This window comes from Barbus barbus (assembly GCF_936440315.1).
Source record: "Barbus barbus genome assembly, chromosome: 19".
NCBI lineage: Eukaryota > Metazoa > Chordata > Actinopteri > Cypriniformes > Cyprinidae > Barbus > Barbus barbus.
In genome coordinates this window covers 21620166-21647988 of record NC_136747.1, presented here as the reverse complement: position 1 = coordinate 21647988, position 27823 = coordinate 21620166, and the positions used below count along the sequence as shown (strand labels likewise).

Here is a 27823-nt window from a genome sequence, read left to right as displayed (position 1 = left end):
CAATGACTAACGGAATGTGAAGAATGTTTCAGACAGACAGACAGACAGAGAGAGTGATTAAAGGAGTGACTGAAAGAGAGAGTGAGAGGAAAATCTTTATCGAATTTCTTTTCCAAAGTATTTATGAGTAGACAATCTTCAACCCACGTAAGATACACAAGCAAACATGATACAGAAACACAAGGGACTTATTTTGGTGGTGAAAGATGAAGATAGATGCTTATGTACTAACCCAGGGAATTTTGTAACCCACTTTCAGTGTCTGCAAGTGTGTGTGACTGTGCCTGTACGTGTGTGTGTATCGTGTGCGTGCATGCAATTGTAGCAAATGTGTTGGAAAGTTTTACAACTCTTCCTGTCTGCCAGGATATAATATTTTTTTCTATTTCTATGATTTAACATGATATGTTTTAACATGTAGATGAAAAGCTTGTGTGGATATTATACACTCTTGTAAAAATATTTAGGGGTCTGTAAGATTTTTAATGTTTTTGAAAAAAGTATCTTATGCTCAACAGTGCTGCATTTATTTGATCACAATTACAGTAAGGCAACACAAATATAGTGAAATATTATGACTATATAATATTATTAAATAATCAATTATTATTCCTGTGATGACAAAAGATGAATTTTCAGCAGCCATAAGCTTTTCTTACAGAAATCATTCTAATATGCTGATTTGGTGCTCAAGTATTATTATCAATGTTGAAAACATTATGTTGTAACATTATAAATGTCCTTTTCACTTGCACCCTTGCTGAATAAAAGTGTTAATCTTACTGACCTCACAATTCAGATGCAGTTCTGTCATTTTGATTTGATTTATTATTAGGACTTTGTCATTTCATTGAAAAGTATCGATATGAAAAACAGTGGCTGGGGGGATAACTTGAGACATGCAGGCCTCAGTCAGGACAGATTGGAACCTGCATCTTTAACTTGAGCCCCACAGTATTTTGAATATAGGCTACTTCTAGGCCACAACTCCTACTTGGGCTGAGGTTTACCAAAGTTTCTGTTTTCATAGTCGTCTTCACTTCTGCTGGCCCTTGTCTGCAGCAAAGAGAAGGACATATCATAAACACACATCATCTGTTATAAAACACTCTACTCAGTGCTGACAGTGCTTATACATAGATAATATAATATGCAATAATGCACCAATATGCAGATAAATATGCAGCAACGACAAAAAAAAGAAAAAAAGTTCTCAACCAAAATTATAAGAGAACTTGTTTTCTTGCAAGGACGTTTTAGCACATATTTGAGAGCAAAAGTTTAAATAATATCAGGATATGACAAATATGATGACATTTTGGCATCTTTAATATTGTTTCTAATAAACTGTGATACAGCAGCTTGTGTCATCACAATTCATATGAAATTAGGACAAATTCTCCCCTCTATCTTGTAAGAACACTCTCCAAAGCTAAATAATTTTTGGTCATGCAGCATGTCAGCAGAGATTCTAATGATCAGCATATCAGTGTTTAATATGCTTGCACAACTCTAGTTTTCTGAGAAACTATTTCTATCTACTTCCTGTCTCAGGAAATTGATAACCACTCAACCAGTTGATCTAACAGTTGATTGAATTATGTCATGGAAAAAAAGTGTCATAGTATCTAAACACAACTTACATGGAATAGACCTGCTCTTTTCCAGAGAAATAAGAAATTCAACTGTGTTCAATGCATCTTTCAAAGTTTACTTGGATGCCAAGGTGCACATGCAAGTTCAAATAGAAGCATGTTGTTTTTCTGTGTGTATAGTTTAACGAAACCTTGAATATAAACTTTTGGAAAGGAACTCATTTATGCATACTGAATGAATATGTAATATGAAAAGTGCAAAAGTGTATATGAGAACACTGACCGGTATTACATTATACACTGAGTCACTGGTCCTGTGGAGGGTGGTGTAGGTCATGTGTCCGTGCAAACTTTCAGATGCCTAACAGTACGAAAGACAAATACAATAACAGTACGAAAGACAAATACAATTGAAGGGTTTTTGAAAATAACAAATATCTGGCATTCAGAGAATTTGTTTCATGTAATTTAGATCATAAATCTTCCACACCCTAGTCTGTGCTCTATGAATTTGCCTGAAAACAAAGTTTGTGCTAGGGCATGCTATTTATCTCTTTATATCTTGGGTGGTTTATGATGATGTCATACTTACTTTAATTCTTTTTAACAGGCTGAAAAAAATAAGAAAAATATAATATGGTTATAAATAAAAAGTAATTATTATGCTAATGATTTTATTAAAAAAAATGTAAACTAAAAAAATAGTCAAAACAAGTGTTATTTTCTAAACATTACTGCAATATTTTTGTGATTCTTCATTTAAGTGGTTTTGGCATCTGAATTTTAAGTAAAGTGAATGTTTGATAAGAGTTAAATGAAAATATATACTTTTAACTAGGTCAATAAACCTGGAGAAATGCCAAGCGAACCGTTTTGGAAAGCCTCATTAGCCCCTGCTGGTCAATGCTGTAACAACAGCATCAGGATACCAGTGTCTTTCTCTAATAGTGGTTGTTTCTTAATCCAAACAGATTTGGGGGAATTTAACATCACTTGCTCACCAGTGGATCCTCTGCAGTGAATGGGTGCCATCAGAATTAGAGTTCAAACAGCTGACAACATGTTTGTAATAAACAAATCAATCATTGAGAAACTCCTAAAAACTCCTTAATGATGAATTTCTTTCTTAGAAACATAGCTTTTCGCTTTACAAGATGTTAATTGATGGACTGTAGCCGTATTGATTAAATGTGTATTATTATGAAGTTTTTATCAGCTGTTTGGACTCTCATTCTGACGGCACCCATTCACTACAGAGGATCCATTGGTGAGCAAGTGATTTAATGCTAAATTTCTCCAAATCTGTTCTGATGAAGAAGTCTCATCCCTATGCCAGGATGTGGCATCTTATGTTTTTTCTTGTGCTTTTAATTTTTTGTAATGTGTATGTTTTATTGCTTTCATTTATTTTTTTTATTAACTTTTTGCACTTTGGCCAACTAAAGGTTGATTTTAAATGTACTTTATAAACAAAACTGAAATGAATTGAACTGAATGTTTTAAGGAAATTAGTGTCTGTACTATACAGCTGATCTTACACTGAATTTTGTTTAATAAACAGGCTGAACATCGTATTATGGATGTCAAACATCTAACCCACCTTTTGTATTTGACCAAATCCACTGCAGTAATGAGAATTAAGAAAAGCGTCAGAAGTCCACATATAATGTACGGTGCAATGGAGCAACCTGAATCAGAAACAGAAGAAAAAAAGCCGTAATATGGCGTGAAATGAGCTTATGATATTTACTTGCATACCACAAGACACATATTATGATATTTACTTGCATACCACTAAAAGAACACCCAAGGAGATACATAACTCAAGTTCACATAAAACATTGCTTTCCACATTGCCGTTACAAATGGTCTGAGAATGAACATTCTGAAGGTTAGCAGGTTTACACATCAGCTAGGCCTAATTGCCCACTGATACTCTTACGAATGTATTTTGATGTGGTTCTGATGTAGTTTCCGATTGAATTGCTTGTTTATACCAGGATCTAACCATGTGTCCAGTTACTGCCCCCTATGAAGCCACATCAACACTGCCACCAATTTTTCCAATGAGTCTGTCTGCCATGAATCAGCTTTATCATTAGTCAAGGATAGATTAAATCACTGTACTAAAGTGATTATGGGGCAATGACACATAAAGATGTCCAAGATGATGAAAAGAAAGCATACATTAAGCTCCAAGACATGTAAACAAGCAAACAAAAAAAGTTTTAATTTGACATCAAGGGATGTAAGCAAATAAATAGCATATTTTCTTACCCCTTGAATTGAATACACATGAGTGTACACACAGTAATCTTTTTTTTTTTTTTTTTTTTAATTTCTACTCACTGGAATTCTCCATTGCTCACGTTATGGTTTGGCATGTTGTGTCTTGGTTTTGGTATTGAGTCTTAGTATTAAAATGAGAGCTTACTAATAAAATGCAGCTAATGGAAGAAAACATATTTTGTAAATATCGCTATACAAAAAAGAAGATGGCAATCGCAGGGACTCAAATGTTTCGTGAATCGTTTAAATGAAACATCGGACTTCCCATGCTTCTTATGAGAAAGAGATTGTACATGAGTAGGCTATATTTAATTATTACGTCAGATTGCTCAGTTTTATGACGCTACACTACTACTCCTTGAAAAAAGTAGCTTGTTAGCTTGCAAATACCTGAGCTACTGAAAAAGAATTAACTAGTTTAATAAAGTTTCTGCTAATAGAAGGATATTTACTATATATGTCCATTGCGACAGGCCTCGATTGGTCGGTGCCGTGAGTGTTGTAGACCTTGCAGACATATAGACCCTGGACGGTACTTCTGGCTATCATTGTTAGAGTCTGTCCTTGATTTGATAACTCTAGCTTTCCAGATCCACTGTCTTTGTACCACTCATAGCGCTGGACTGCAGGGTTGGCATCACTATGACAACTCAGCACCACCACAGTGCCTTCAGACGCTGGACCCGATGGACTGACCAGGGCTATGGTGTTTTTGGGAGCATCTGAAAAAGAAGTTTGAACAGTTTTATTTACATACTTAGACACTTTCATATAATGGGACAAAATATTTTCTTTGGTTCATTCTCAAATTATGCTGAAAATTATCATTAGTTATTACACAAACACACAAAGCACTCAAAGCACATTCACTCATAAATGATTGATTTTATGCTTTATGATTGCTTTTTTTCTCTGTTTCACATACACAACACTTGAAGGGTAACGCTGGTTTCAGCTGGTCTTTTGGCGTCCTGGGAGTAAAAAAGAGAGCAGGAGACTTTTAGGCGGTCATGTAGAGGAGTCACATTGAACATCTGAGAGGAGACCAACAGTGTCTGTCCAAATTCATCCAACTTAAGAAAAATAATACAAGGATTTTATTACATTTCAGGATACAGAACTGTGTAGTTTACAAACATGATTTGTTTCATGTTACATTTCACCTGTAGGGCTGGTGTGAGCTGTTCTCCTAGCTGTGGGTTCCACTGCATCAAAGGTTGGATTGAAGGACATGAGATCACAGTGGAACAGGTCAGTGTCAATCTGGTGCCCTCTAGAACTTCCATAACCTGAACATATGAGCTCAAGGTAGGCGGGGGAACGTCTTATAGTTGAGAAGAGAGTAAACACATTAGTGTGTCCACCAGACCCATACAGCAAAAAATAAATAAATATACAGTGGGGGAAAAAATATTTTATCCCCTGCTGATTTTGTACGTTTGCCCACTGACAAAGAAATGATCAGTCTATAATTTTAATTTAGGGTTATTTGAACAGTGAGAGACAAATGCATTTCAAGAAAGTTATAAATTGATTTGCATTACTGAAATAAGTATTGGACCCCTTCGCAAAACATGACTTAGTACTTGGTGGCAAAGCCCTTGTTGGCAATCTCAGAGGTCAGACATTTCTTGTAGTTGGCCACCAAGTTTGCACACATCTCAGGAGGGATTTTGTCTCACCCCTCTTTGCAGATCCTCTCCAAGTCATTAAGGTTTCCACCTCCATGTTTGACGGTGGGGATGATGTTCTTGGGGTCATAGGCAGCATTCCTCTTCCTCCAAACATGGCGAGTTGAGTTGATGTCAAAGAGCTGGATTTTGGTCTCATCTGACTATAAAACTTTCAGCCAGTTCTCCTCTGAATCTGATGGCAAACATCAGACGGGCCTGTACATGTGCTATCTTGAGCAGGGGGACCTTGCGGGTGCTGCAGGATTTCAGTCCTTCACGGCGTAGTGTGTTACCAATTGTTTTCTTGGTGACTATGGTCCCAGCTGCCTTGAGATCATTGACAAGATCCTCCAATGTAGTTCTGAGCTGATTCCTCACCGTTCTCACAATCATTAAAACTCCACGAGGTGAGATCTTGCATGGAGCCCCAGTCCGAGGGAGATTGACAGTTATTTTGTGTTTCTTTCTTTTGGGAATAATCGCACCAACTGCTGTCACCTTCTCACCAAGCTGCCTGGCGATGATCTTGTAGCCCTTTCCAGCCTTGTGTGGGTCTACAATCTTGTCCCTGACATCCCTGGACAGCTTTTTGGTCTAGGCCATGGTGGAGAGTTTGGAATCTGATTGATTGCTTTTGTGGACAGGTGTCTTTTATACAGATAACAAGCTGAGAATAGGAGCACTCCCTTTAAGAGAGTGCTCCTAATCTCAGCTCGTAACCTGTATAAAAGACACCTGGGAGCCAGAAATCTTGCTGATTGATAGGGGATCAAATACTTATTTCACTCATTGAAATGTTATTCTGTCTCTTTCTCTTCAAATAAAACAATTATTAAATTACTTATTACAAGTAATTTAATTCTTTAATAACAATTATTAAATTACTATAAATTGCTCTTCAAACACACACACACACACACACGTTGGTTTTTGTGGTTTATGGGGACTCTCCATAGGCGTAATGGTTTTTATACTGAACAAACTGTGTGTGCTATTGCCCTACACCAACCCTACACCTAAACTTAGCCCTCACAGGAGACTTTGTGCATTTTTAGATTTTCAAAAAAAACACCATTTAGTATGTTTTAAGCCTTTTGAATTACGGGGACATAGGCAGTGTCCTCATAAACCACCTTCATATTGATATACCTCTGTCATACCCATGTCGTTATACAAATTTGTGTCCTCATAAACCACATGCACACACACACACACACACACACACATACACACACACACACACACACACACACACACACACATACACATACATATATATGTGTGTGTGTGTGTGTGTGTGTGTGTGAGGGACCATGGACCTCAAAACCAGTCATAAGTAGCAAGGGTAAATTTGTAGCAGTAGCCAACAATACATTGTATGGGTCAAAATTATATTTTTTTTATGCCAAAAATCATTAGGATATTAAGTAAAGATCATGTTCCATGAAGATATTTTGTACATTTCCTACTGTAAATATATAAATATAAATATAAACTTAATTTTTGATTAGTAATATGCATTGATAAGGACTTAATTTGGACAACGTTAAAGGCGATTTTCTCAATATTTAGATTTTTTGGTCTCTCAGATTCCAGATTTCAAATAGCTGTTTCCCGACAAAATACTGTCCTATCCTAATGAAGCATACATCAATGGAAAGCTTATTTATTCACCTTTCAGATGATGTATAAATCTCAATTTCGAAAAATTTACTCTTATGACTGGTTTTGTGGTCTAGGGTCACATATGTGGAAAAGTGTATTTTGAATTCCAACCTTCATGGACTGTAATGTTTACTCCTTGCTCAAATGTGTACTTGAGAGGTTCAGGACCGTCAAGTCTGAAGAAAAAATTGTCACTGAATCCAACAGGAAAGTTGTGAAACAGAGTGGTGCAATTTTTGTTTAAGACGTTGCCAATCACATTTCCTTTTAGTAGAGACAACCCTGTTCTTTTTGAACTAAGCACGTCTGGCCCCTCTTTGGTTGTTTTTTTCCAAGTTGCCTCAACAGATTTGTTTAGGGACTTTTTGAATGAGTTGGGGATCTCAAACTGACATGGAATTTGAACACAGAAGCCACTTATTGCATCTATTTTCTTAGGCATTTTAATTTCCCAGTTCCCACTGGCACCTGCATACATAAAAACACACACAGGGCACGTTCTTCATTAGTTTAATACATACATAATGGAGGCTGGCATAAGCCAAAGCATATAAGTGCTTACTTTTATGCAATAAATCACAGAAGTGTAAAGTTAACTCACCAGCCATCATCATAAATAACAACGAGACACTCACATATTCAGTATTTGTTCATGGATTAATTTAAGATTAATATTTCAAACCCAGCAGATTAACAAAAGCAAGTCTCTCACCTCTCAATATACAGATTATGATGACCAGGACTTTTGGTCCACTCATGTTGCAGAGATCTGGATCAAATATATGCTCACTTATAGTCAAACAGATGTGGCATTTTATCATTTGCTACTAAATAACTGCAAATTATATCATCTTATTTTTATCATCTGAATTTTTATGTACATAAATCTGTACATTAGCACACATACATTAGAGAAACACTGATTCTGAGAAACTGAAACTATTAAATTAATTCTATTGAATATTTAGTTTAAAATCAAAAATAACCAGAACATTTTACCTGATGTTGGAGCTGTCAGACATTCACTTAACATCTTAACAAATGAAATAAAAGAGGAACACTTGAGTTTCATTAGCAGTTTTGTGAAAAAAAGGAAAATTTACTATTACATAAACATTTCCTCTTCTTAAGGTCAAATGTGTTTTAAAAGGCATTTTAATGTAGTGTACCTAATTTGGTGTGTACTCTAAGGCCTCTTAAGGCAAGGCACCTCAGGTGAATAGCATAAAAACTACTATGTAATTATAACAAATTTCCCCATACTTTCTCAGTTGATTAAGCACAGTATGCTTTTTAGTTTTCTGAAAGGTTAAGTTGAAGTATGCAAATGATCTATACAATAACATAAATCTGAACATTGGATAAAGCTAGGTTCAGAATACTTGTTTCTTTTTGTTGATATACTGAAGTTATGTAAGTTTTTACATAGGGGATTTTGGAAATCTCTTTTTTTATCACTCCATAAATCAGAAAATACTGTCAATTAAAATATTACATAAATCAGGTGAATGATGAACAAACAAACCCTGTGTAAAAACCTGGAAATTTTGGTACATGTAAGTGCTAATGATATGGAGATTCCTATCTTATTTTGATGGCCTTTGAAGATTCAAATAGAATCAAGTATTTCATAGAGCTGTGTAATGTATAGTAAAGTACAGCACATGTTCTATTTGCATATGTTTCCTGCTTACAAATATATTGATGCTGTATTTTTATTTTAAAATATCAAATGCATTTTTGATTGTTTTCTTTTTGAATTGTTTTCTTGTACCCATATTTACTTGATATTGAGTTTAAACTGTTTATTTTAAAATGTATTATTATTGTTTTAGTGTTCCTTACTAACTACCACATTTTGGCCATTTCCGTTATTATTTCTTATTTGAGATTGCGTAAATGAATTAATTTTGACCTTAAACTGTATAACTATCTATTATCATACCCTTTTGTTTTGTTTTTTTGATTGTCAGGCCACAATTCTCAAATATTGTTCTGTAATGCTATATCTCAGCTGTAGGTGGCAGCACACACCAACATTAAACAATGCCACTTTCTCACATCTTAATTTAAATTAGTTAAAAAGATGAAACTAAATAAACGCTTAAACAAACAACAAAACATCACAATCGTTTTTCAGTGACCTGATAGTAATGGTTCTAATGCCATAACAAATTAAATATAAACACAAACACCAACCATTTATATCTCATTTTGGAAACCACTTCAAACCATTTTCATTTGAACTGATATGTGATTTAAAACAAAATTCATGGGGAATTTCTAATAAGGTGTAGGCAAACACACATAATAAAATAGGGCACATTGACAAAGAGAACCATGCATGCATATTATATATAAATATTGGTGTATACAGTGCTTACATGTGAAATATTGTACACATTTATAAAAATCATTATTATTATTAGTAGTATCAGTATTAGCATTATTAATTCTTTCAAACTTCAGAAAAGAATATGATGTTTTGATGTTCAGTCACAATGGCTGCTTTATAGGCAGGAATGTAATTAGATACATAATACACTTTAAAGGAATAGTTCACCCAAAATGAAAATTTGCTAAAAATGCATTCACTCTCAGGCCATCCCAGATGTAGCTGAGTGTGAACAGATGTGAAGAAAATTTTGCAGTTCATCACTTGCTCACCAGTGGATCCTCTGCAGTGAATGGGTGCCGTCAGAACAGATGATAAAACATCACTGTAATCCACAAGTAGCCTAATGTAAGTAACCCCAAAATTGTGTGTTTGTAATAAATTCATCATTAAGGCATTATTAACTTCAAACTGTTGCTTCTGGATTAAATACAAGTCCATAACACGGCTTTCTCCAGTGAAGAAGTCATCTAGTCTGAATCAGGAGAGAAATATGCACAGATCAAGGTCCATTTGCAAGTGAAATCAGTCTAAAACAGTTCTAAACAAACATGATGGTGAATTTTAATGTGAGAGGACAACAAGGGGATGACTTTTCCACTGAAGAAAACATTATTATGGATTATGGACTGGTGTTTGGGTCAAAAGTGAGAGTTTAGTCTGTGCGGTTAGCCTTGTGGGCAGTGTGCCGATACATCGTTCCTTTGCAATACAGATGTCTTGAGTTCAAATCCTGGCTTGAGGACCTTTCCTGTTCCCGCCTCCCTCTCTCTCTCCTACTCTGCTTCCTGTCAGCTCTACACTGTCCTATCTAAATAAAGTTTAGGCAGAAATGCCAAAAATAAATCTTAAAAAAAAAAAGAAGTGAGAGTTTAAAGTTAAAATGCTTTAATGATGCATTTCTTTCTTACAAACACAGCTTTTCTTTTCACAAGACATTAATTGATGGACTGGAGGATGAACTGATGTTGTGTGTTACTGTGATCAGCCGTTTGGACTCTCATTCTGACGGCACCCATTTACTGCAGAGGATCCATTGGTGAGCAAGTGATTTAATGTTAAATTTCTCAATGAAGAAACAACCTCATCTACATCTTGGATGGCCTGAGGGTGAGGAATCCCTTTAACTCCCCAAGAGACATCATGGAGTAAACACACATATATTTCTGTTTCTGTGTTTGTTCATCTGTGTCTCCTCCCTCTTCCTGTTGGTCTTCTCTTTGTCTGTAATGAAGACACTTAATGATCACATGACGAAAAAGGGGAGAAAAGGTTTCAGAGAGAAGGAGAGGAGCTTATTTATTTGCCTGCACACTGAACATGACCTAACACTCATACTCAATCTCTGCTGGACACATTGACAAATTACTATGCAGTAGTGTTTCCTCAAACACTGATTGTGCTAACTGGTTCATTGAGCAAATTTTCACTAAGGTAGGAACACCCACAGCAATTCATTATCCAGTTGTTCCTTTGCTATATATTTTTTATTATTATTTTTTTACTACATTTTTCCAATGCAATCCATGTTGTGCAATAATTTTATTGCATTTTTGTATTTTATATTCTGTACATTTATTGTGGGTTTTGTTTTCAAACGTAAGCTGTTAAATTGTTAAATTAAAATCTTTGGCTTAAATTGTCATGCCCTATTTGCATTCTTCTTATTCATATGTACTACTGCTTTCTGTGTTAACACGAAAGGAGAAACACAACTAAGTATGATGCAAAACAACAGTTTTTATTTTTGAAGAAGTATCATTGGGGTTTACAACGTGGTATTAAGTACCTTCAATTCTCTGTTTTCTTGCCAGAATTGCACAATATATTTAGTGTGAGTAAATGCTAAATGTAATGGAAATACTACAATAAGATGTTCTGACCTTTCGTGATTCAGCAAAGCAATTCAAAATATATAACTCACATTAGCTTTGCTATTAAACCAGTTTTATATGCTGCAACCTCTTAGTTGCCAGACAACTCATATTTATCTTACTATATGGTGTCGCTCAAATACGTGCATGCAATGACACTTTTGATAAATTGCTCACTAAATGGCAATGTACCAGAAAGATAATAGCTAACATTAAGTGAAACACATAAAGACTGCGAGTTTTATGAAATGTTATCACGAATGCATGAATCAGGTGCATGAAGATGCTTCAGATTCTGCAGCTGTGTGCATTTAAAAACACTGGTTTTCTTCCCACTTCTCTATTTTGTTAAAGGTGAAAGGTTCAGCCCCCCCCCCTTTCAGACAGATATTTTGAAACAGACTCTGAGGAAGAGCTGGGTGGCTTCGGTCATGTGACAGCTCAATATGGCTAGATTGATTTTTATATATATAAATATTGTATGTAATGTTTTAATAACCACCCCATAAATACACAAGGAAGTGGTCTTGGGTGAATAAGAAGAAGTACATGTAGATGCTTACATTTTTGTGCTCATATTTGCTCATGTCTATAGTATTGTAGTTCTTGGGAATTATTACACATAACAGATATCATTTTACCTGCATGCGTTCCCTGGGAATTGAAAGGGTGACTTTGGCCTTGCTAATCATTCCATCTGTGAATAAGTTAAAACGCTTAATTTGAACAGACATACTTTATATAATTAAAATTTTTGTCTCTCAGAATGGCCTCCAGTGCAACTCTTCTCATGCAGCCCCACTCAGACATCTCAACCAACCACGAGAAAACTGCAGTGGACATTGATGCCATTATGGATAATGTTACTATTGTCTTCTACACCATTACCATTATCTTCGGCATCACCGGGAACTCTGTGGTCATCTGGGTAGCTGGCATGCGTCTGAAGCCCAATGTCACTAACGTATGGCTGGTCAATCTCGCCGTAGCGGACCTGATCTTCTGTCTTACCCGTATAACTTCGCTCCTCAAAAAGCTTTTCTATGACTACTGGCCTTTTGGACTCTTTCTCTGCAAGTTCAATGGTTTCTTCAAGTACACCAACATGTTCTGCAGTGTTTTTCTTCTGGCCGTCATCAGTGTGGATCGAGTGCTCTGCATCTGGCGTCCAGTGCTCACCAGAGAACGCCGGACGTTATGTGCTGCTCGTGTGGTCAGTGTGGGAGTTTGGATTGTGGCGGTGATCTTTAGTTCACCATACTTTGTTTACCGGCAGGTCTACCTTGGTGAAAACAACTTGAGCAAGTGCTCACTGGAGGTCAGAACAACTTTGGAATTCTGTGTGAATTTAAAAATAGTTTATCAAGTAATTATATTTGCATGTATTATAATATTGCATAGGTTGAATCCTTTAAATATATAAATCATACATTCTAGGCAGACAAAAAAGGGGGAAAATATGAGACTTAATGAAATAATATACCCCCAAAATTTTTATTTTGTCATCATTTAGTCTACTCATCTGGTTTCTTTCACACAGCAGCAGAATATACACATGTGGGGTATATATATGGGATTTACAGCCTCCTATAACTGAACTCTCACCAGTAAATTTTAAAAACTCAAAACTGTATTTTCGGCGAAGCCCTGTGTAAACAGAACTAGTACAGACTACTAGTACTAGTACAGACAACTAGTACTGTATGTCACTGTATACAAGAGAGCATTCTTGCGGGTTTTCATGTGTGGTCTCTTACAGAAATGCAGATATGAGCTGTGTGTCAGTTTTATATCCAGTCACTGTCAAGATTCATGGAACATGATCTTTACTTAATATCCTAATGATTTTGGGCATAAAAGAAAAATCAATCATTTTGACCCATACAATGTATGTTTGGCTATTGCTACAAATATACCCCAGCGACTTCAGACTGGTTTTGTGCTCCAGGGTCACACATGTGAAAATGATTATATTCAGTGGCTTCTCCTACTTTTCTTAGTGATATTCAGTGACAGTTTATCACAACGATTTTGTTCTCTTTGACTTGTTAGATGGAAATGGTGCTTTATTTGCAAATGTTTTATTGTGCGATATTCCAATTTTGCGCATATAAATTCACCTTTGGATGGAAACAATAACGTATCTTAATCTTTCTTATTTCGTACCAATTTATTTCATTATGTGACGCATCAGATGAGTAAATTTCCAATTTTTGTGTGAACTGTCCATTTAAACATGAACTTTCTTTTATCATAGTAAATGTGAAATAGTTTGTCATCATTCAGAAATCTGATTTACTTTGTGCAGGTGAAAGAAGCATCAAAGGGTGACAATTCAGCAAAGAACGCCTTGTACAGCATTCGCTTCTTATGTGGATTCCTGTTGCCCTTCCTGGTTATCCTGTGCTGCTACATTTTAGCTGGCATTGGGATACGCAGAACAAGGTTTTCTGGAAAATCAAGGTCCCTCCGGATTCTTGCTGGACTGGTCTGTGCTTTTTTCTTATGTTGGGGCCCCTACCACTGCCTACTGCTCGCCAAGATGGTGGACAAGAAGAGCCATGCTGTTAAAGTGGGCCTGCCTATTGCTAAGGGCTTTGCATATTTCAACAGCTGTGTGAACCCGGTGCTGTACTTCTGCATGGGACTGGATGTTAGGCAACGCTTCAGACAAAGCATATCAGGGATTTATCGCAGAGCACTTATGGAAGAAGGCCACACTATGCATTCCCAGGAAGGCACTGCAGAAGAAAGCTGTAATTCCATTCCAAAGACTGCAAGGATCATTCGAGACAGACCCGAGGGCATGACTAAAGTTTAAAAGAATTTCATTCTAATGTCATTTTTGCTTTTTAGCAGTACCGGTCAGTGGGGAAATATTACGGGGAGGCCGATATGTAAACACTGATCAAATCCAAATGTGAAAAATCTCTCTTTTTTTTTTTTGCTGACAATTATACTACCAGACTGTCTTGATAATTAAGAACTTTTACTTAGAAAACCTAAAGAGACAACATTCAATAATAGTGAAATCAACGTGTATATTTGTGAGTGTTATTTTGACACTTTTGCAGAGCAAAATAATACATGCTTTTGTACATGTAAACTTTAGAATTGGAAACAATAGCTTTCACAAGACTGTTTCTGTGACCGGTTACCATTAAACGACTATTTATTTATATTTTTGTTTGCCTCTTTGTTTTTTTGTTTTTTTTGGGGGGTGGGGGGGCAATTTGCATTAGCTGCGTTTTTGACAGAATGATGTTGTGTTATTTGAATATCCATTCTGATTGGTCAGTTTAGAAATGAAATGTGCATCTTATAGAATATTGTGCAAAACTTGTGCACATGAAGAAAGTTGTACTATTGTTTTATACAGAAAATAAAGCATTTTATAAAGCAGTTAATTTTGATCCTCTTGATTTTTTTTCTGATAATATCTTAAAAGCCAAATTACATGGGGGAGAAAAATGAATACAAAACCTGAACTTATTTCTTTTCCTGTCTATGGTATTGGCAATATAAATGTTCCCACCTTTGAGCTCCTCCTGCCTCTTCTGTGTGATTATTTGTGATTTATTTATTTATTTATGGAGAAAAGTGCTAAGGGTTTTGAATCTTTATAGGGTTTTTATTCTTGAGTGTTTATAATTTGAAGATATTTCTGTTCTATTTTCCTTTTCCTGTCTTTCTTGAATGACCCCAACTGCAGTCTGATGTTAGTATATGTTTATTTTCAATATTATCTCATAAGCCACCAGAGAGTTCTGCTTTTTGGGTTGCACAACCATTGAAGAGGTCAGCCACTTTCCTGTCTGCATGGTGGCTCAAACCGAAACAGAAAAAGATAATCAGCATATAGACTTCTTTTATAGTCTAACAAGGAGAAATGTATTCTGAGAAAGTAGCTAAAGATGTGGTCACAGTTTTTTTTTTTTTTAATGGGTGGTGAAGGGGAAGTGTAAAATAGGTCACTGGCCTGTTTTGATAGTTGAAATGTATGGGAAAATAAAGCTAAATCAAATTTAATAAAATGCAGCTTTTTATGTTAAGCAGTAAGCAACATGGCCTGTGTGTATCATCAGTCTTGAAAACCATAAAAATCTGGCACAGCCCTGTTAACAAGCTTATAGGTAAATCAAACTTCTGTTCTTTATGAAAAGTCTGGGCCTTAATGCAAAACCAGAGTTATAGTTTCAATTTGACAAAACCAAACCACTCCGATCCGGTTTTGTTGGTACCATGATGCTGATCATCAACTTTCTTTGTCAACTCAGGCTTTGATCCTGAGTTTGTGGAGTAGGTGCACGTGACTGTGTGACATCATGGTGATCAGCCAATCACAAGGTTTTGCTAAAGGTTAAGAGATTGAAGAATATGATGAATTTAAATGCATTTACAATTTTAAAAGTACTTGTTAATTTACGAGGACAAATATTTTTTTTTATCTTGCTCTATCAGAGCAGTCACAAGTGAAACTTGTTTAGTTTAGTTTGTATAGTTGAACATATGCAGTGATAGAGACTCAAACATGTAAGGTCACATGTAGTCATTTTTAAGGCGTTATCTATTGATTATTACATACGATCTGTATATATATTAACATTCATTTAAAATAAATGATTTCTAATAACAAACTAAAATTGCTTGTGTGTAATGAATGAATAATAATATAAATCATATAATTATATAAATCATATAGTACTAGTTACAGAGCAATAGAAACTGGGGAAGTGACTTATTTGGGCCAGACATGTGTCACTTTGCTCAGATCTGATTGATCCAATTTCGGTTTGAGATCTCTAACCCAGAACATAACCTGCCTCGGAGCGTAAGTTACTATGGCAATGAATGCAGCTAAAAGCTGAGCCAAGCCACTTTCATGGTACCTAAAACCCAGGATTGGTGCAAACTAAACTTAAACTTACCTGGCTAGCTTCGTGGTTCAGGACCACAGGTTTTCAGTAACATTGACTTTTGTGTTTTAAATATAGCATTCGGTATTTAGTGTTTATTACTCTCTGGAGCTTTTAAATGTTATTGGGGAGCTTTGCATAACAGTTTGAATTACGTTCTTAAGTCAGCAATTATATTAATTGGCTTTATTACATACAGTAAGTTTGACTAATTTCATTCATTTCACACTTCTTCGTAATTATAAAGCCTTTGAATCTGAAACAGCACTGTCAGAAACTCAGAAACTCATACTGACAGAAAGTCAAAGCCTCCTGACAAATGCAGACAGGAAGAAAGAACTTCTGTTTCTGTTCGCTTTTTTTCTATGCCTCTCTGTTGTGTTCCTTGCATTACATTTCCTTTTGTTCTTCCTGATTTGTATTCTTTAATTGTAATTTCAGAACTTTTTTTTTTGTAATTGGTAACCTTTAATATCCTTCAAAAATCATACATTTAAAATAATTACTTATAAACTTGATAAAAAAAGACTGAATAGTTGTTATAAAGAATCCTTTTTCAGTTTCTCTATGAAGTTCTTTCTATAATTTTTCTATTTTCTGTAGAAATACGTCACAGAAATGAAAAAAGACCCTGGTGCATGAAGATGAGACTCTGCTATTTATATTTGTGCCCACTTTTTCCTGCCCATCTTTTATGCACACTGAATGTGGCCTTCTGAAGAGGAAGTGAATTTTCACAACATGGTGTGTGGTCATTCTTGTTTTTGCACTTGCATTTAGTCAACCACCTCACAAACAAAACAAAACAAAAATACACGTAAAAACACTGAATATTTTTAAAAGAAGAAGAAAAGAATAGAAGAAATTTAACCAACCATTTCTTTGCTAATATCAAAAAAAGAGAGAGAAAAAAAATCATACAAATTAGTATGTGGTGTGTTAATTATGACATATTTCCATATTCATATAGATATTATGTATTATGAATTGCATTATGAATGTACTTGGATGATTCTTTGATTAATACTTTTCAAATATTCATGTGTGTGTCATGCATACGTGAGGATGATTCTGTTCAAGTCTATCTTCTTTGTGTGTGTGTGTGTGTGTATTAGGCCAAGATTAGGAAAGAGGTACCTTCTTGTGCCCCTGGTCGTTTCTGCAAATTTGTTCTTTGTATATTTTCTTGGAAACCAAAGTACATTAAGGTCTGAAGAAGTATTTATTTTTGATCCAGACATATCAGGAGACCTAAGCTCGTCTAGCTCAGCTTGCTTATCTTCTAAAGGTGTTAAAACCCATAATGCTTTTTATGCTTTGCAGATTTAGAGCAGTAGAGGTCAATAATATCTTTATAATCCCATATGTCTGGCTAAACATGACTAAGCCCAAGGGCAGGGGCTTGTTGCATAAGTATGACCAAGCACAATTATCCTTCACTTATCAGATCTGGCTGAAGGTATAAGAATGTATGGATTTAGGGGCTTTCCTATACTTTTACACTTCTCTTTGGTTCTACTTCTCCTTTTCTTCTCTCGCATCTTGCATTATATATTAGGCACCTATCTATCCAATGTTGTATTATAAACTCAGAAATATAGACTTATTACTCAAATAATCTATTGCATTGTAAAATGATTGGATTGGCTATATTCCTTAAAACTTAATGTTTCAGCTTCAGTTATGATTATTGTATTACTCATTTGCATATTTGAAACTTTAACTACTTTAACTTTGGTATCAAACTAAATTGATAACTTTTCTGCACCATCACGTCTGACCTGGATCTGATTTGTAACAGCGTGGTTGTAGATTTAGCCTAAATTAACCTGTTACTCATTAGTTAATAGCTAGTTTGGTGGTTTGTAGTTACTGATCATCTTTTTTTATATATATATATATAAATTTGAAGTAAAATATTTGTTTGATAATTTTTCTTAGAATAACCTTGGTAACATGACAGAATGGTTGAGTTTGTTAAATCCAGTCAACACTAAAGTATAAAGAAAGGTACTTTTTATGTTCTGATAATTTTGTTAAATAATAGGTTATCTAAAATCATTGCTTCTTTCTGAAGAACATGGGATTTGCGTATTTAAGTTTTTTTTTTCTTTTTCTTTTTTAAGGGTGTCAACTCTATTTGTGAAAGATGGCACTCTTAATTTATTTTTTTATTTATTTATTTTTTTTACTTTTTTTCAGAAATCTCTTATACACCATCTCTACCACAGCTGATATGCATGAAGAACTGAAAGCTGGGGTCAGATTTCGCAACAATTTGCACACACACACACACACGCACGCACACATCCACAAACACTGGCTATTTCTGTCTTTTATATCCTGGAATAAATGAACCCTGGAAAATATAATTTGTTAGATTAGTCATTATTCTTACAAAGATACAAACATGCCCACACGTGGAGGCTGTTTACCACCAGCATTTACCATGCGGTGTATCACACTTGACCACAAGCTTGCACTGATATCCTCATACAAAAATAAATGTAAAGATAGAACCATCGAAAAAATCTACCAAAGCCCTATTCTAGCAAAAAAATAAAAAAATAACACATTTAAATAAAACGGGTCATCAAGCTTATACACAAAGTCGTCAACATTTCCACCAGAACTTTTTTCCCCTGCGACCTTTGGAATTTGATGATAAACCACTAGGGGTTTAACAAGTGAGCGATCGTTCAAACATGGCACAACACAAAAAGATATGCAGCTCCACCACCAGAGGGCCACCTAAGTACCAACAGACATGTCGCTCATTAGGGGAGACCGGGGATGGTATAACACATCCAGTTTCTCAAACAAGGAACAAACTACAAATCACCTTATTCACTTCACACTTTCTCAGTTTAGTCCTTATTCCACATATGAGAAAGTAAAGCCCTGTGACAAACACAGCAGGTTTTAGAAAAGAAAAACTACATTTGAGTTAAAAAAGTAACGTTTTACTCCATTTATTTTTGTGAAGGCAACTCATCAATTATGTTTCATTATGTTTATTGTGTGTCTATGTAGATATATATATTTTTAAGCAAGTTCTAGTTGCTAGCTGAGCTATAGGCTTTAAGACTCTCAATGAAACATGTTATAACATACTCCAAGCAAATTTTTTGTTTTATTTATATGTTTTCTTTGAATTTCAGTAGGGTAGAGAGAGGGAAAACTCCCCCCTTAAGGATTGTGCCATTTTTTTGTTTTTCAGTGAAACAAAAGTTAAATGTGTTCAGAAAAGTTATCATTTTCAGTCCTGCCTCTTGTTTCTTGTGTTTCTCGCCCTCTTGTGTCCTTATTTGGTCATTTTTCTGTCCTTGTTCAGTTCGATTATGATTTCGTCCAGCTGTGTGTTAATTATCCTGTGTATTTAGTTCCTGCCTGTTCAGTTCCTTTTCGTCTGGTCTACTCGTTACAACCCTGTGTTCCTGTCTGTCTCAACCTGTCTTTCACGGTTTCGCTGACAGTTTGAGGATCCATATAGCCTTACAAAGTTTAGTGACAAGCTCTTTTGAATGCTTTTCATTGGTTAAATATTTGTAAAACCCTCAAACAGACATAAAGAAGATCAATAGCAGTGATTTAAAACAATAATAATTTAGTTTGGATCATTTTCAGGCACACCTGACTGTGCTAGGGTATGGCGACTGCCATACGGAAACGCCGCCCCTGAGGGTGTGTAAATCAAAGATCAAAACAGATGTTAAATTTGACTTTTGATGGATTTATGATGTTTTTACCTCTCACCTGTGCCATGGGGTTTTTATGGAGTTCCTTAAAACACATTGTGTGTCACTAAAGCAAGTCATGCTGTCTATTGTCTTTAAATGAAACTTTAGTTTTATTCTTTAATTTCTGTAAAATAGCCTGATGAGAATGCACCCAAGTGCTTTTCTCACATGAATAGAAATCTCTTTGGATGTGTTTGTGACAAACACATAATTTGTTACTTCAGAAAACTTTTTTGAAATGACAACCTCTCATTTGACAGACCTGTGTTTCAAATTATTTATTTCAAATTATGTATTTAGTCAGCCACCAATTGTGCAAGTTCTCCCACTTAAAAAGATGAGAGAGGCCTGTAATTTTCATCATAGGTACACTTCAACTATGAGAGACAGAATGGGGGGGAAAGAATCCAGGAAATCACATTGTCTGATTTTTAAAGAATTTATTTGTAAATTATGGTGGAAAATAAGTATTTGGTCAATAACAAAAGTTCATCTCAGTACTTTGTTATATACCCTTTGTTGGCAATGACAGCGGTCAAATGTTTCCTGTAAGTCTTCACAAGGTTTTCACACACTGTTGCTGGTATTTTGGCCCATTCCTCCATGCAGATCTCCCAGAGCAGTGATGTTTTGGGGCTGTCGCTGGGCAACACGGACTTTCAACTCCCTCCAAAGATTTTCTATGGGGTTGAGATCTGGAGACTGGCTGATGTTTCCACCCCCATACTTCACAGTAGGTATGGTGTTCTTTGGATGCAACTCAGCATTCTTTCTCCTCCAAACACGACGAGTTGAGTTTTTACCAAAAAGTTCTATTTTGGTTTCATCTGACCATATGACATTCTCCCAATCCTCTTCTGGATCATCCAAATGCTCTCTAGCAAACTTCAGACGGGCCCGGACATGTACTGGCTTAAGCAGGGGGACACGTCTGGCACTGCAGGATTTGAGTCCCTGGCGGCGTAGTGTGTTACTGATGGTAGCCTTTGTTACTTTGGTCCCAGCTCTCTGCAGGTCATTCACTAGGTCCCCCCGTGTGGTTCTGGGATTTTTGCTCACCGTTCTTGTGATCATTTTGACCCCACGGGGTGAGATCTTGCGTGGAGCCCCAGATCGAGGGAGATTATCAGTGGTCTTGTATGTCTTCCATTTTCTAATAATTACTCCCACAGTTGATTTCTTCACACCAAGCTGCTTGCCTATTGCAGATTCAGTCTTCCCAGCCTGGTGCAGGTCTACAATTTTGTTTCTGGTGTCCTTCGACAGCTCTTTGGTCTTGACCATAGTGGAGTTTGGAGTGTGACTGTTTGAGGTTGTGGACAGGTGTCTTTTATACTGATAACGAGTTCAAACAGGTGCCATTAATACAGGTAACGAGTGGAGGACAGAGGAGCCTCTTAAAGAAGAAGTTACAGGTCTGTGAGAGCCAGAAATCTTGCTTGTTTGTAGGTGACCAAATACTTATTTTACCGAGGAATTGACCAATTAATTAATTAAAAATCCTACAATGTGATTTCCTGGATTCTTTCCCCCCATTCTGTCTCTCATAGTTGAAGTGTACTGATGAAAATTACAGACCTCTCTCATCTTTTTAAGTGGGAGAACTTGCACAATTGGTGGCTGACTAAATACTTTTTTGCCCAACTGTACATTGTTGTTTTCTAATGTTCATGAAACTTTTATTGGTGCAAATGTCTCACCTAGAACACAAAATTTTGTTTTGGGGATCTAGAGGAAGCTTCACACCAAACAAGTAGTTTTATACAGCCTGACTCTTTTGTAGGTATCATGTCATTTGAAATGGTACACTAAAAGATTAAAGCGCCAGCATCAACATGAAAGGGATGTACAAGGATGTTTCAACTATTATCGTCATTTCTTTTTTACCCTAATTAACTGATAATACATTTTCTATGGCAAGTGATACAATGTACAGTTCTCATACTATGTGTGTAAATAGCTGTGCTAAAACATTTATGAGTATTTTTTGCATGCCAACAGATTTTGTTAGGGATGTTTTTTCTTACACCACTAGTTTTAGTCATATTATCAAGATTTCAGATGGCCGTTTACAATTTATTTGTTGGACTGTGTATGTTTTTAGATGAAGACACCTGTTTGTGAGCTGTTATCATAATAGGAATAAATGAAAATTAAGAAATTAAGTAACAGTCTTTTCTCTTTGAGATATTTCTTGTAGTGCAACTTTGTGGCTGTCCACGATGTGTGAACACATGAAGCATCAACATGAAAATTAAGTCTTGCTGTTTTACCCTTAAAACTATTACAACTATTGTTGCACTGAAAGCTGCACATTAATTTAAGTTTGAGCATGTTAAAATTTCCACACTCTTGTAAAGGGTATTGATAAATTTAATCCATAACCTTTCGTACATTCAAGAGACCAAATCACTAAGAAAGAGAATATAGCAAGACAAGAAAATGTTTATAATGCAAACAGAATTCAGAAAATCTCTTTCATAAACAATTGTGAAAGTTTATTAAACGCGGATTTGTAAATGATATTTTTATGACTCCACTGGATTTAGTCATCTTGCTCAGATAGCAGATGACACAATTCGCATTTCGTTTGTTTGGCCGTATTTGTTTTGAGACTCCTCCGCAAATTCATGCTAATCCTTGCATGGGAAAGAGAGCATGATGAGCACATACTTATTAATTTAAGAAAATTATTGAACATTTGGCTGAACACATGGTATTGGTTACAACTACTTGCGACAAACACTCTCACTGCACTCTATCTCAGGCAGTGAAAAACACATCTCAGAGCAGAGAGGAAACTGACCACACACCGACAGAGAAGACAGAGCAGGTTACTGCTGATATGAAACAAGTTCTCATGACCCTCAGCTTTTAAATCGCGTCACTTTTAAAGAAATTCAAACAATAAATACCTTTTTAAGCCTCGATCAATGTGTTGTGACAGATCACTGTATTGCCTCAGTTCAAACACGTGAACCGATCGTCTTTTCATATTTACTTAATGCAAGAAATGAACATGAATAAACATCAGACGGTGTTTAATTTCAGCCGAGGAACACATCATTGTAAATCCACCGAAGTTAATCTACTTCTGTCTGATTTGTGGTTAAGGCTAGAAGGGATACAGCTGCGGCTACTGCATGCGCATTTACATATTTTCCGAGCCGAATATAACGTGAAACCTATGAAAATGGTTTTAAAAAGCACATAGCGCCATAGTTTCATCACTTTGCGAGTGTCGCAGGGACCGTCTTTTTGTAGTAAAGGACCTGTCATAGTTTAATGAGTGGAAGATGACATGAAGCTGGCGGTTAACCTGCATGTAAACAGATGAGCATGCATGTGCATATTGTTGATCGGGGCGAAGTTCACAGGATTTTGTCCACAGAATGATAAGAGCACACTTTTTAACATATTATTTTATTATTTAACACTCAGCATTTAACTTTAGCGCTGCAAGCTATGCATACAGTGCATGAGCAGATTTTCTGGTAAGCAAAACAAGCACTTTTAAATACCTCAGCTTATTGCCGTTACAATGGCAGCCAACAACAGCACAGCTTAATCCTCCTCACATATTTATATTTATTTATATTGAAAAAGTTTAAATTCAGTCGATCTTTTTCACCCTGTTTTAACATGTATTTCTATGAAGACTGGCCAGCTGTCGGGCAAGATGGCGGATAGCTGCGGCGGCACATAATATACCTGTTCTGATTGGTCAGATCACCTTTCAATCAAGCTCTTTGCGAACGGTCAATTCTCGCGTGTTTTCATGACAAAACGTGGTTTAGGGACCGAATCGAGTAGTTGGGTGACAGTTGTTGTCAGCTCCTGTAGTGTGTAACCCCTGGTTGCAGATAATTTACATAAAGAGTCATGTAGTGTGAACGCCACAACGACTAAAAGACAGACAATCAAGTCATGTAGTCTGAACGGCACAGCGACCTGCCGACGTGTAAAGTCGTGTAGTGTGAACTTGGCTTAACTTGCCCATTGCCCCCTGGAGGCGTTTTACCCCACACACTACGTTTGAGAAAAAAATCATGTCATTCTGAAAATATAATATTTTTATTAAATAACATGTAGGCCTACTCCCTATCTACAGGCACTTCTCATATCATATAAAGCTGTGATGTTCTACAAAACAACAAGCTTTAAAACACTTTTTTTCTTATTGCTGAAAATGAGATAATTTACTGTGAAATCTGTTTTCTCTTCAGTAAGCTTCATGGTGAAAAATACATCACTCTCGTCAACGTAGTCCATAGTTACAATAAAAATTTATCTTGACTTTATCTTGTGGTTATTTTGGGAAAAACAGTAGGGGGGGGCGCTTTACCCCACTCCTATGCATATAGGTTTTGGGAGAGAAAGACAAACCGAGCGGTGTCTCTAAATGTTCAAGAGTTCAAGTTCAGTTTTATTATGGCCAATTACGTCTGACACTAACACACATGTTATTCAGTTTTATTATCATGTTGCTAATGTATCATACACAAAAACATACACCAATTATGTTGAAAAATCAGTGAAAAGCTTTCAAAATCCTTTTTTTTTTTTTTTTGTCATAGTCCTTGTTGCATAATGTTACATCTTACCCTGGTGGAAATCATAATGTTATCTCACCCCAGGGTATGTTACATCTAACCCGGACTGTGGGGTGAATCGTAACAATTCACCCCTCGTGTCTGAACCTAAATCATGCATTTTCTGTTTGTGCAACAAAGACAACAGCTATGCCATTTAATAGCAAACTAGTTTGAATCACGTTGAACGCTCTGGCTTAAAAGAACTTCAAGATACAAACAGAAATGCAAGCAAGCTGAAACTCTGACATCTTAGGAAATTTATAAAAAGACATATGGTTTACGCTTGTTAACTGAATTTGTGTTGACTTGCTGTTTTTCTGCAGTTCTGTTAAATAAATTAAATACAAACCTGTGGCAGTATCCTACAACAAAAGCTAAAAGGCATAAATTTGCCCATAAATGGTACATATTAGTACTATAAAGGGACATGTTACTTTAAAAATACATATTAGTAGCGTACCTAAAGTGTAGCCTACTTTTAAGCACCTTTTAATAGGGCACTGCCCCAGGGATAGTTTTTTCTGAGAGAGTTTTAATACTTTACACTGAATTCTGCTAAAATATATTATTAAATTCCTCAAGCACACACAGAGATTTTTTCATGCTGTTAAATATATAGCACACACTTTAACAATTTAAATGGCTTTGTGATTTCTCTGTACTCAGACATCTGCATAATTTGATATGTTTGCAGAAAAATGAGCACGTCTCCTCCCTTTTCCTGTCTGTCTTCCCTTGTTGCTGAAGAGCACACTTTAGAATGACTGAGCAAAAGATGCAGTGAGAAAAACCTGTTTAGCATAAAATAATTGATTGCATATTAATTTGCACACTGAAGATACAGTGACTATTTAACACTCAAACATAGTCTATGCTGAACGTATTGACAAAGGATTTCGCAATGCTGTTTATCCTGACACCGATAGTTTGGGCTGATTATTGCAAAAACGCCTACTGACACTGTGTGCAGGTAAGAACATAGCAATTCATCGCCAGAATTAGTTAACCATTTTGAAAGACATTTTACAATATAGGATTAAGGACAAGGATTAAATCATATTTGTTGCATGAATAATGTATAAAATATTAATGTTTGAATTAAAAATATTAAATAAAATTTGTATAATACATTTAATTTTAAATAAAATGTAATAATATAAATAAAATACATTGATTACACTGTGAATATAAAGTGAAAGAAATCCTAAATGTAATGGGAGCCAAAAAAGTTAATGAATAAAAAAAAATAAAAAAAATAAAAGGTTTACTGTTTACCAATGATTTAGCAGGGACATTCAAAATCTATAGCTGAAATCACTGTTTATGACTTCTAAGCAAACGCTATCAGTTTAATAACCTGTATCCTCTTGGTTACCAGTCAGCTCTTATCATGTTTATCTAACTGTGAGGCAAAGCATGGCAAGCGCACACTTATGGTGTACAGATAGACAGATCAAAGTTGAATGCATAAGCATGTGAAAGTTGCTGTAGACCTAAGAAAAACTGAAAAGGCACCTTTTAAGGATTTATCTGTTGTTTGCAGAATGACCTCCAATACAACTCTTTCCCTTCAGAAAATGACAGTGGACATCGTCTTCCTCACCATCATTGTTCTCCTCGGTACCACCGGGAACTCTGTGGTCATCTGGGTGGCCGGTTTCCGCATGAAACCCACCGTCACTAACGTTTGGCTGGTTAATCTCGCCGTAGCAGACCTGATCTTTTGCTTGACACGAGCTATTTCTCTCACCAAAAGCATTTTCTTTGACCACTGGCCTTTTGGAGTTTTTCTCTGCAAGTTCAATGGTTTCTTCAAGTATGCCAACATGTTCTGCAGTGTTTTTCTTTTGGCCGTCATCAGTGTGGATCGAGCGCTCTGCATCTGGCGTCCAGTGCTCACCAGAGAACGCCGGACGTTATGTGCTGCTCGTGTGGTCAGTGTGGGAGTTTGGATTGTGGCGGTGATGTTCAGCTCACCATACTTTGTTTACCGACAGGTCTTCCCTAATAAGAAGAACTTGAGCCACTGCTCATTCAAGGTCATAATGGCATTACAGATTACTGCATTCACAACCTTTCATTACATTGCATAAAGATTATATTTTGTATTATATTATATTATGTATTTATAATTTCATTAGCAGGAGGAAGGAGCAGCAGAGGGTGGCAGTTCAGCAAAGCATGTCTACTACTGCATTCGTTTCATCTGTGGATTCTTGTTGCCCTTCCTGGTCATCCTTATCTGTTACATACTAGCTGCTGTTGGGATACGCAGAACACGACTCTCTGGAAAATCCAGGCCTCTTCGGATTCTTGTTCTATTGGTCTGTGCCTTTTTCTTATGTTGGGCTCCATACCACTTTCTAGGGCTGGTCAAGTTGGTGAATAAAGGTAACGAGGCAGTAAATGCAGGATGGACCATGGCTTCAAACTTAGCTTATTTCAACAGCTGCGTGAACCCAGTTCTGTATTTCTGCATGGGATTGGATGTTAGTCGACGCTGCAACCAAAGTTTGTCTGGGATATTTCACAGAGCTCTTATGGAGGAAGGCCAAAATCTTTCACAGCAAGGCACAAGAGAAGAAAGCTTCAATTCCAGTCCAAAAGCTGCAGACGCTGAGTGTGTCACTAAAGTTTAAGAGATTAATATCCAGATCAATATCTAACAAAATGAAAAATTAATGCTTTTATATGTAGATGGAGCCTTTATGAAAATATTGCAAAATACTCAAAATAAGGTCATTTGTAATATATGTATTTTTTTCATACAAATGTTTATGCAACAATTGTAGATTTGTATGATTGGTTATGTTTGCCTACACATGTTGTTTGTTAATTAACAAGATGACATTGACAGGAAGAGAAAACGGAAATTACTTGTAGCCTAATATGGGGTAAAGGGCACAATTTTTAGACCAGGATTACATTACTACTGGGGTTAATCTGAGCTCATTTGTTTACTGTTCATTTTATTCCTGTAACATTTGCCTTTGCAATAAATACAAAGTGTATGAAAAAGGTCTCCGATGAAATGACTAGTTATAAGAAAAAAAATCTGATAAAGAATTTCAATATTTCAGT

General features: G+C 36.0%; 3 protein-coding genes across 7 annotated transcripts; 2 read left to right on the top strand and 1 right to left on the bottom strand.

The window, feature by feature from the left end:
* Nucleotides 1–77: 77 nt before the first annotated feature.
* LOC306884789 (myelin-associated glycoprotein) lies at nt 78–8271 on the bottom strand. 2 transcript variants are annotated; one of them, XM_079440980.1, is made up of 10 exons: nt 8222–8271; nt 7935–7991; nt 7334–7690; nt 5048–5208; nt 4810–4957; nt 4337–4606; nt 3196–3283; nt 2188–2206; nt 1879–1956; nt 78–1056 (listed from the first exon to the last, which is right to left on the bottom strand). In XM_079440980.1, exons 1-10 carry the CDS (start codon nt 8253–8255, stop codon nt 991–993), a joined length of 1278 nt encoding a protein of 425 aa, XP_079297106.1. In that variant the 5' UTR covers nt 8256–8271; the 3' UTR covers nt 78–990. The 2 variants fall into 2 exon arrangements, with proteins under 2 accessions (XP_079297106.1, XP_079297107.1); XM_079440981.1 differs by having other exon boundaries at nt 4810–4855.
* Nucleotides 8272–10879: 2608 nt separating this feature from the next.
* LOC306885277 (C3a anaphylatoxin chemotactic receptor-like) lies at nt 10880–14896 on the top strand. Its single transcript, XM_079441696.1, has 3 exons — nt 10880–11051; nt 12257–12809; nt 13800–14896. Exons 2-3 carry the CDS (start codon nt 12258–12260, stop codon nt 14310–14312), a joined length of 1065 nt encoding a protein of 354 aa, XP_079297822.1. The 5' UTR covers nt 10880–11051; nt 12257; the 3' UTR covers nt 14313–14896.
* Nucleotides 14897–25492: 10596 nt separating this feature from the next.
* LOC306885278 (C3a anaphylatoxin chemotactic receptor-like) lies at nt 25493–27755 on the top strand. Of its 4 annotated transcripts, none has more exons than XM_079441700.1 (3): nt 25493–25712; nt 26317–26781; nt 26887–27755. In XM_079441700.1, exons 2-3 carry the CDS (start codon nt 26320–26322, stop codon nt 27379–27381), a joined length of 957 nt encoding a protein of 318 aa, XP_079297826.1. In that variant the 5' UTR covers nt 25493–25712; nt 26317–26319; the 3' UTR covers nt 27382–27755. The 4 variants fall into 4 exon arrangements, with proteins under 4 accessions (XP_079297826.1, XP_079297825.1, XP_079297824.1 ...); XM_079441699.1 differs by having other exon boundaries at nt 26884–27755; XM_079441698.1 differs by having other exon boundaries at nt 26286–26781.
* Nucleotides 27756–27823: the final 68 nt, after the last annotated feature.

What these genes read in the sequence shown, in the direction of transcription:
- LOC306884789 (XM_079440980.1), bottom strand. Translation starts at nt 8,255, where the DNA reads ATGTTAAGTGAATGTCTGACAGCTCCAACATCAG. An exon ending in TCTGACAGCTCCAACATCAG is followed by an intron (nt 7,992 to 8,221) that starts GTAAAATGTTCT and finishes TATTTGATCCAG; the next exon opens with ATCTCTGCAACATGAGTGGA. An exon ending in AGCTCACACCAGCCCTACAG is followed by an intron (nt 4,958 to 5,047) that starts GTGAAATGTAAC and finishes ATTTTTCTTAAG; the next exon opens with TTGGATGAATTTGGACAGAC.
- LOC306885277 (XM_079441696.1), top strand. Translation starts at nt 12,258, where the DNA reads ATGGCCTCCAGTGCAACTCTTCTCATGCAGCCCCACTCAGACATCTCA. An exon ending in TGAGCAAGTGCTCACTGGAG is followed by an intron (nt 12,810 to 13,799) that starts GTCAGAACAACT and finishes TACTTTGTGCAG; the next exon opens with GTGAAAGAAGCATCAAAGGG.
- LOC306885278 (XM_079441697.1), top strand. Translation starts at nt 26,287, where the DNA reads ATGACCTCCAATACAACTCTTTCCCTTCAGAAAATGACAGTGGACATC. An exon ending in TGAGCCACTGCTCATTCAAG is followed by an intron (nt 26,782 to 26,883) that starts GTCATAATGGCA and finishes TAATTTCATTAG; the next exon opens with CAGGAGGAAGGAGCAGCAGA.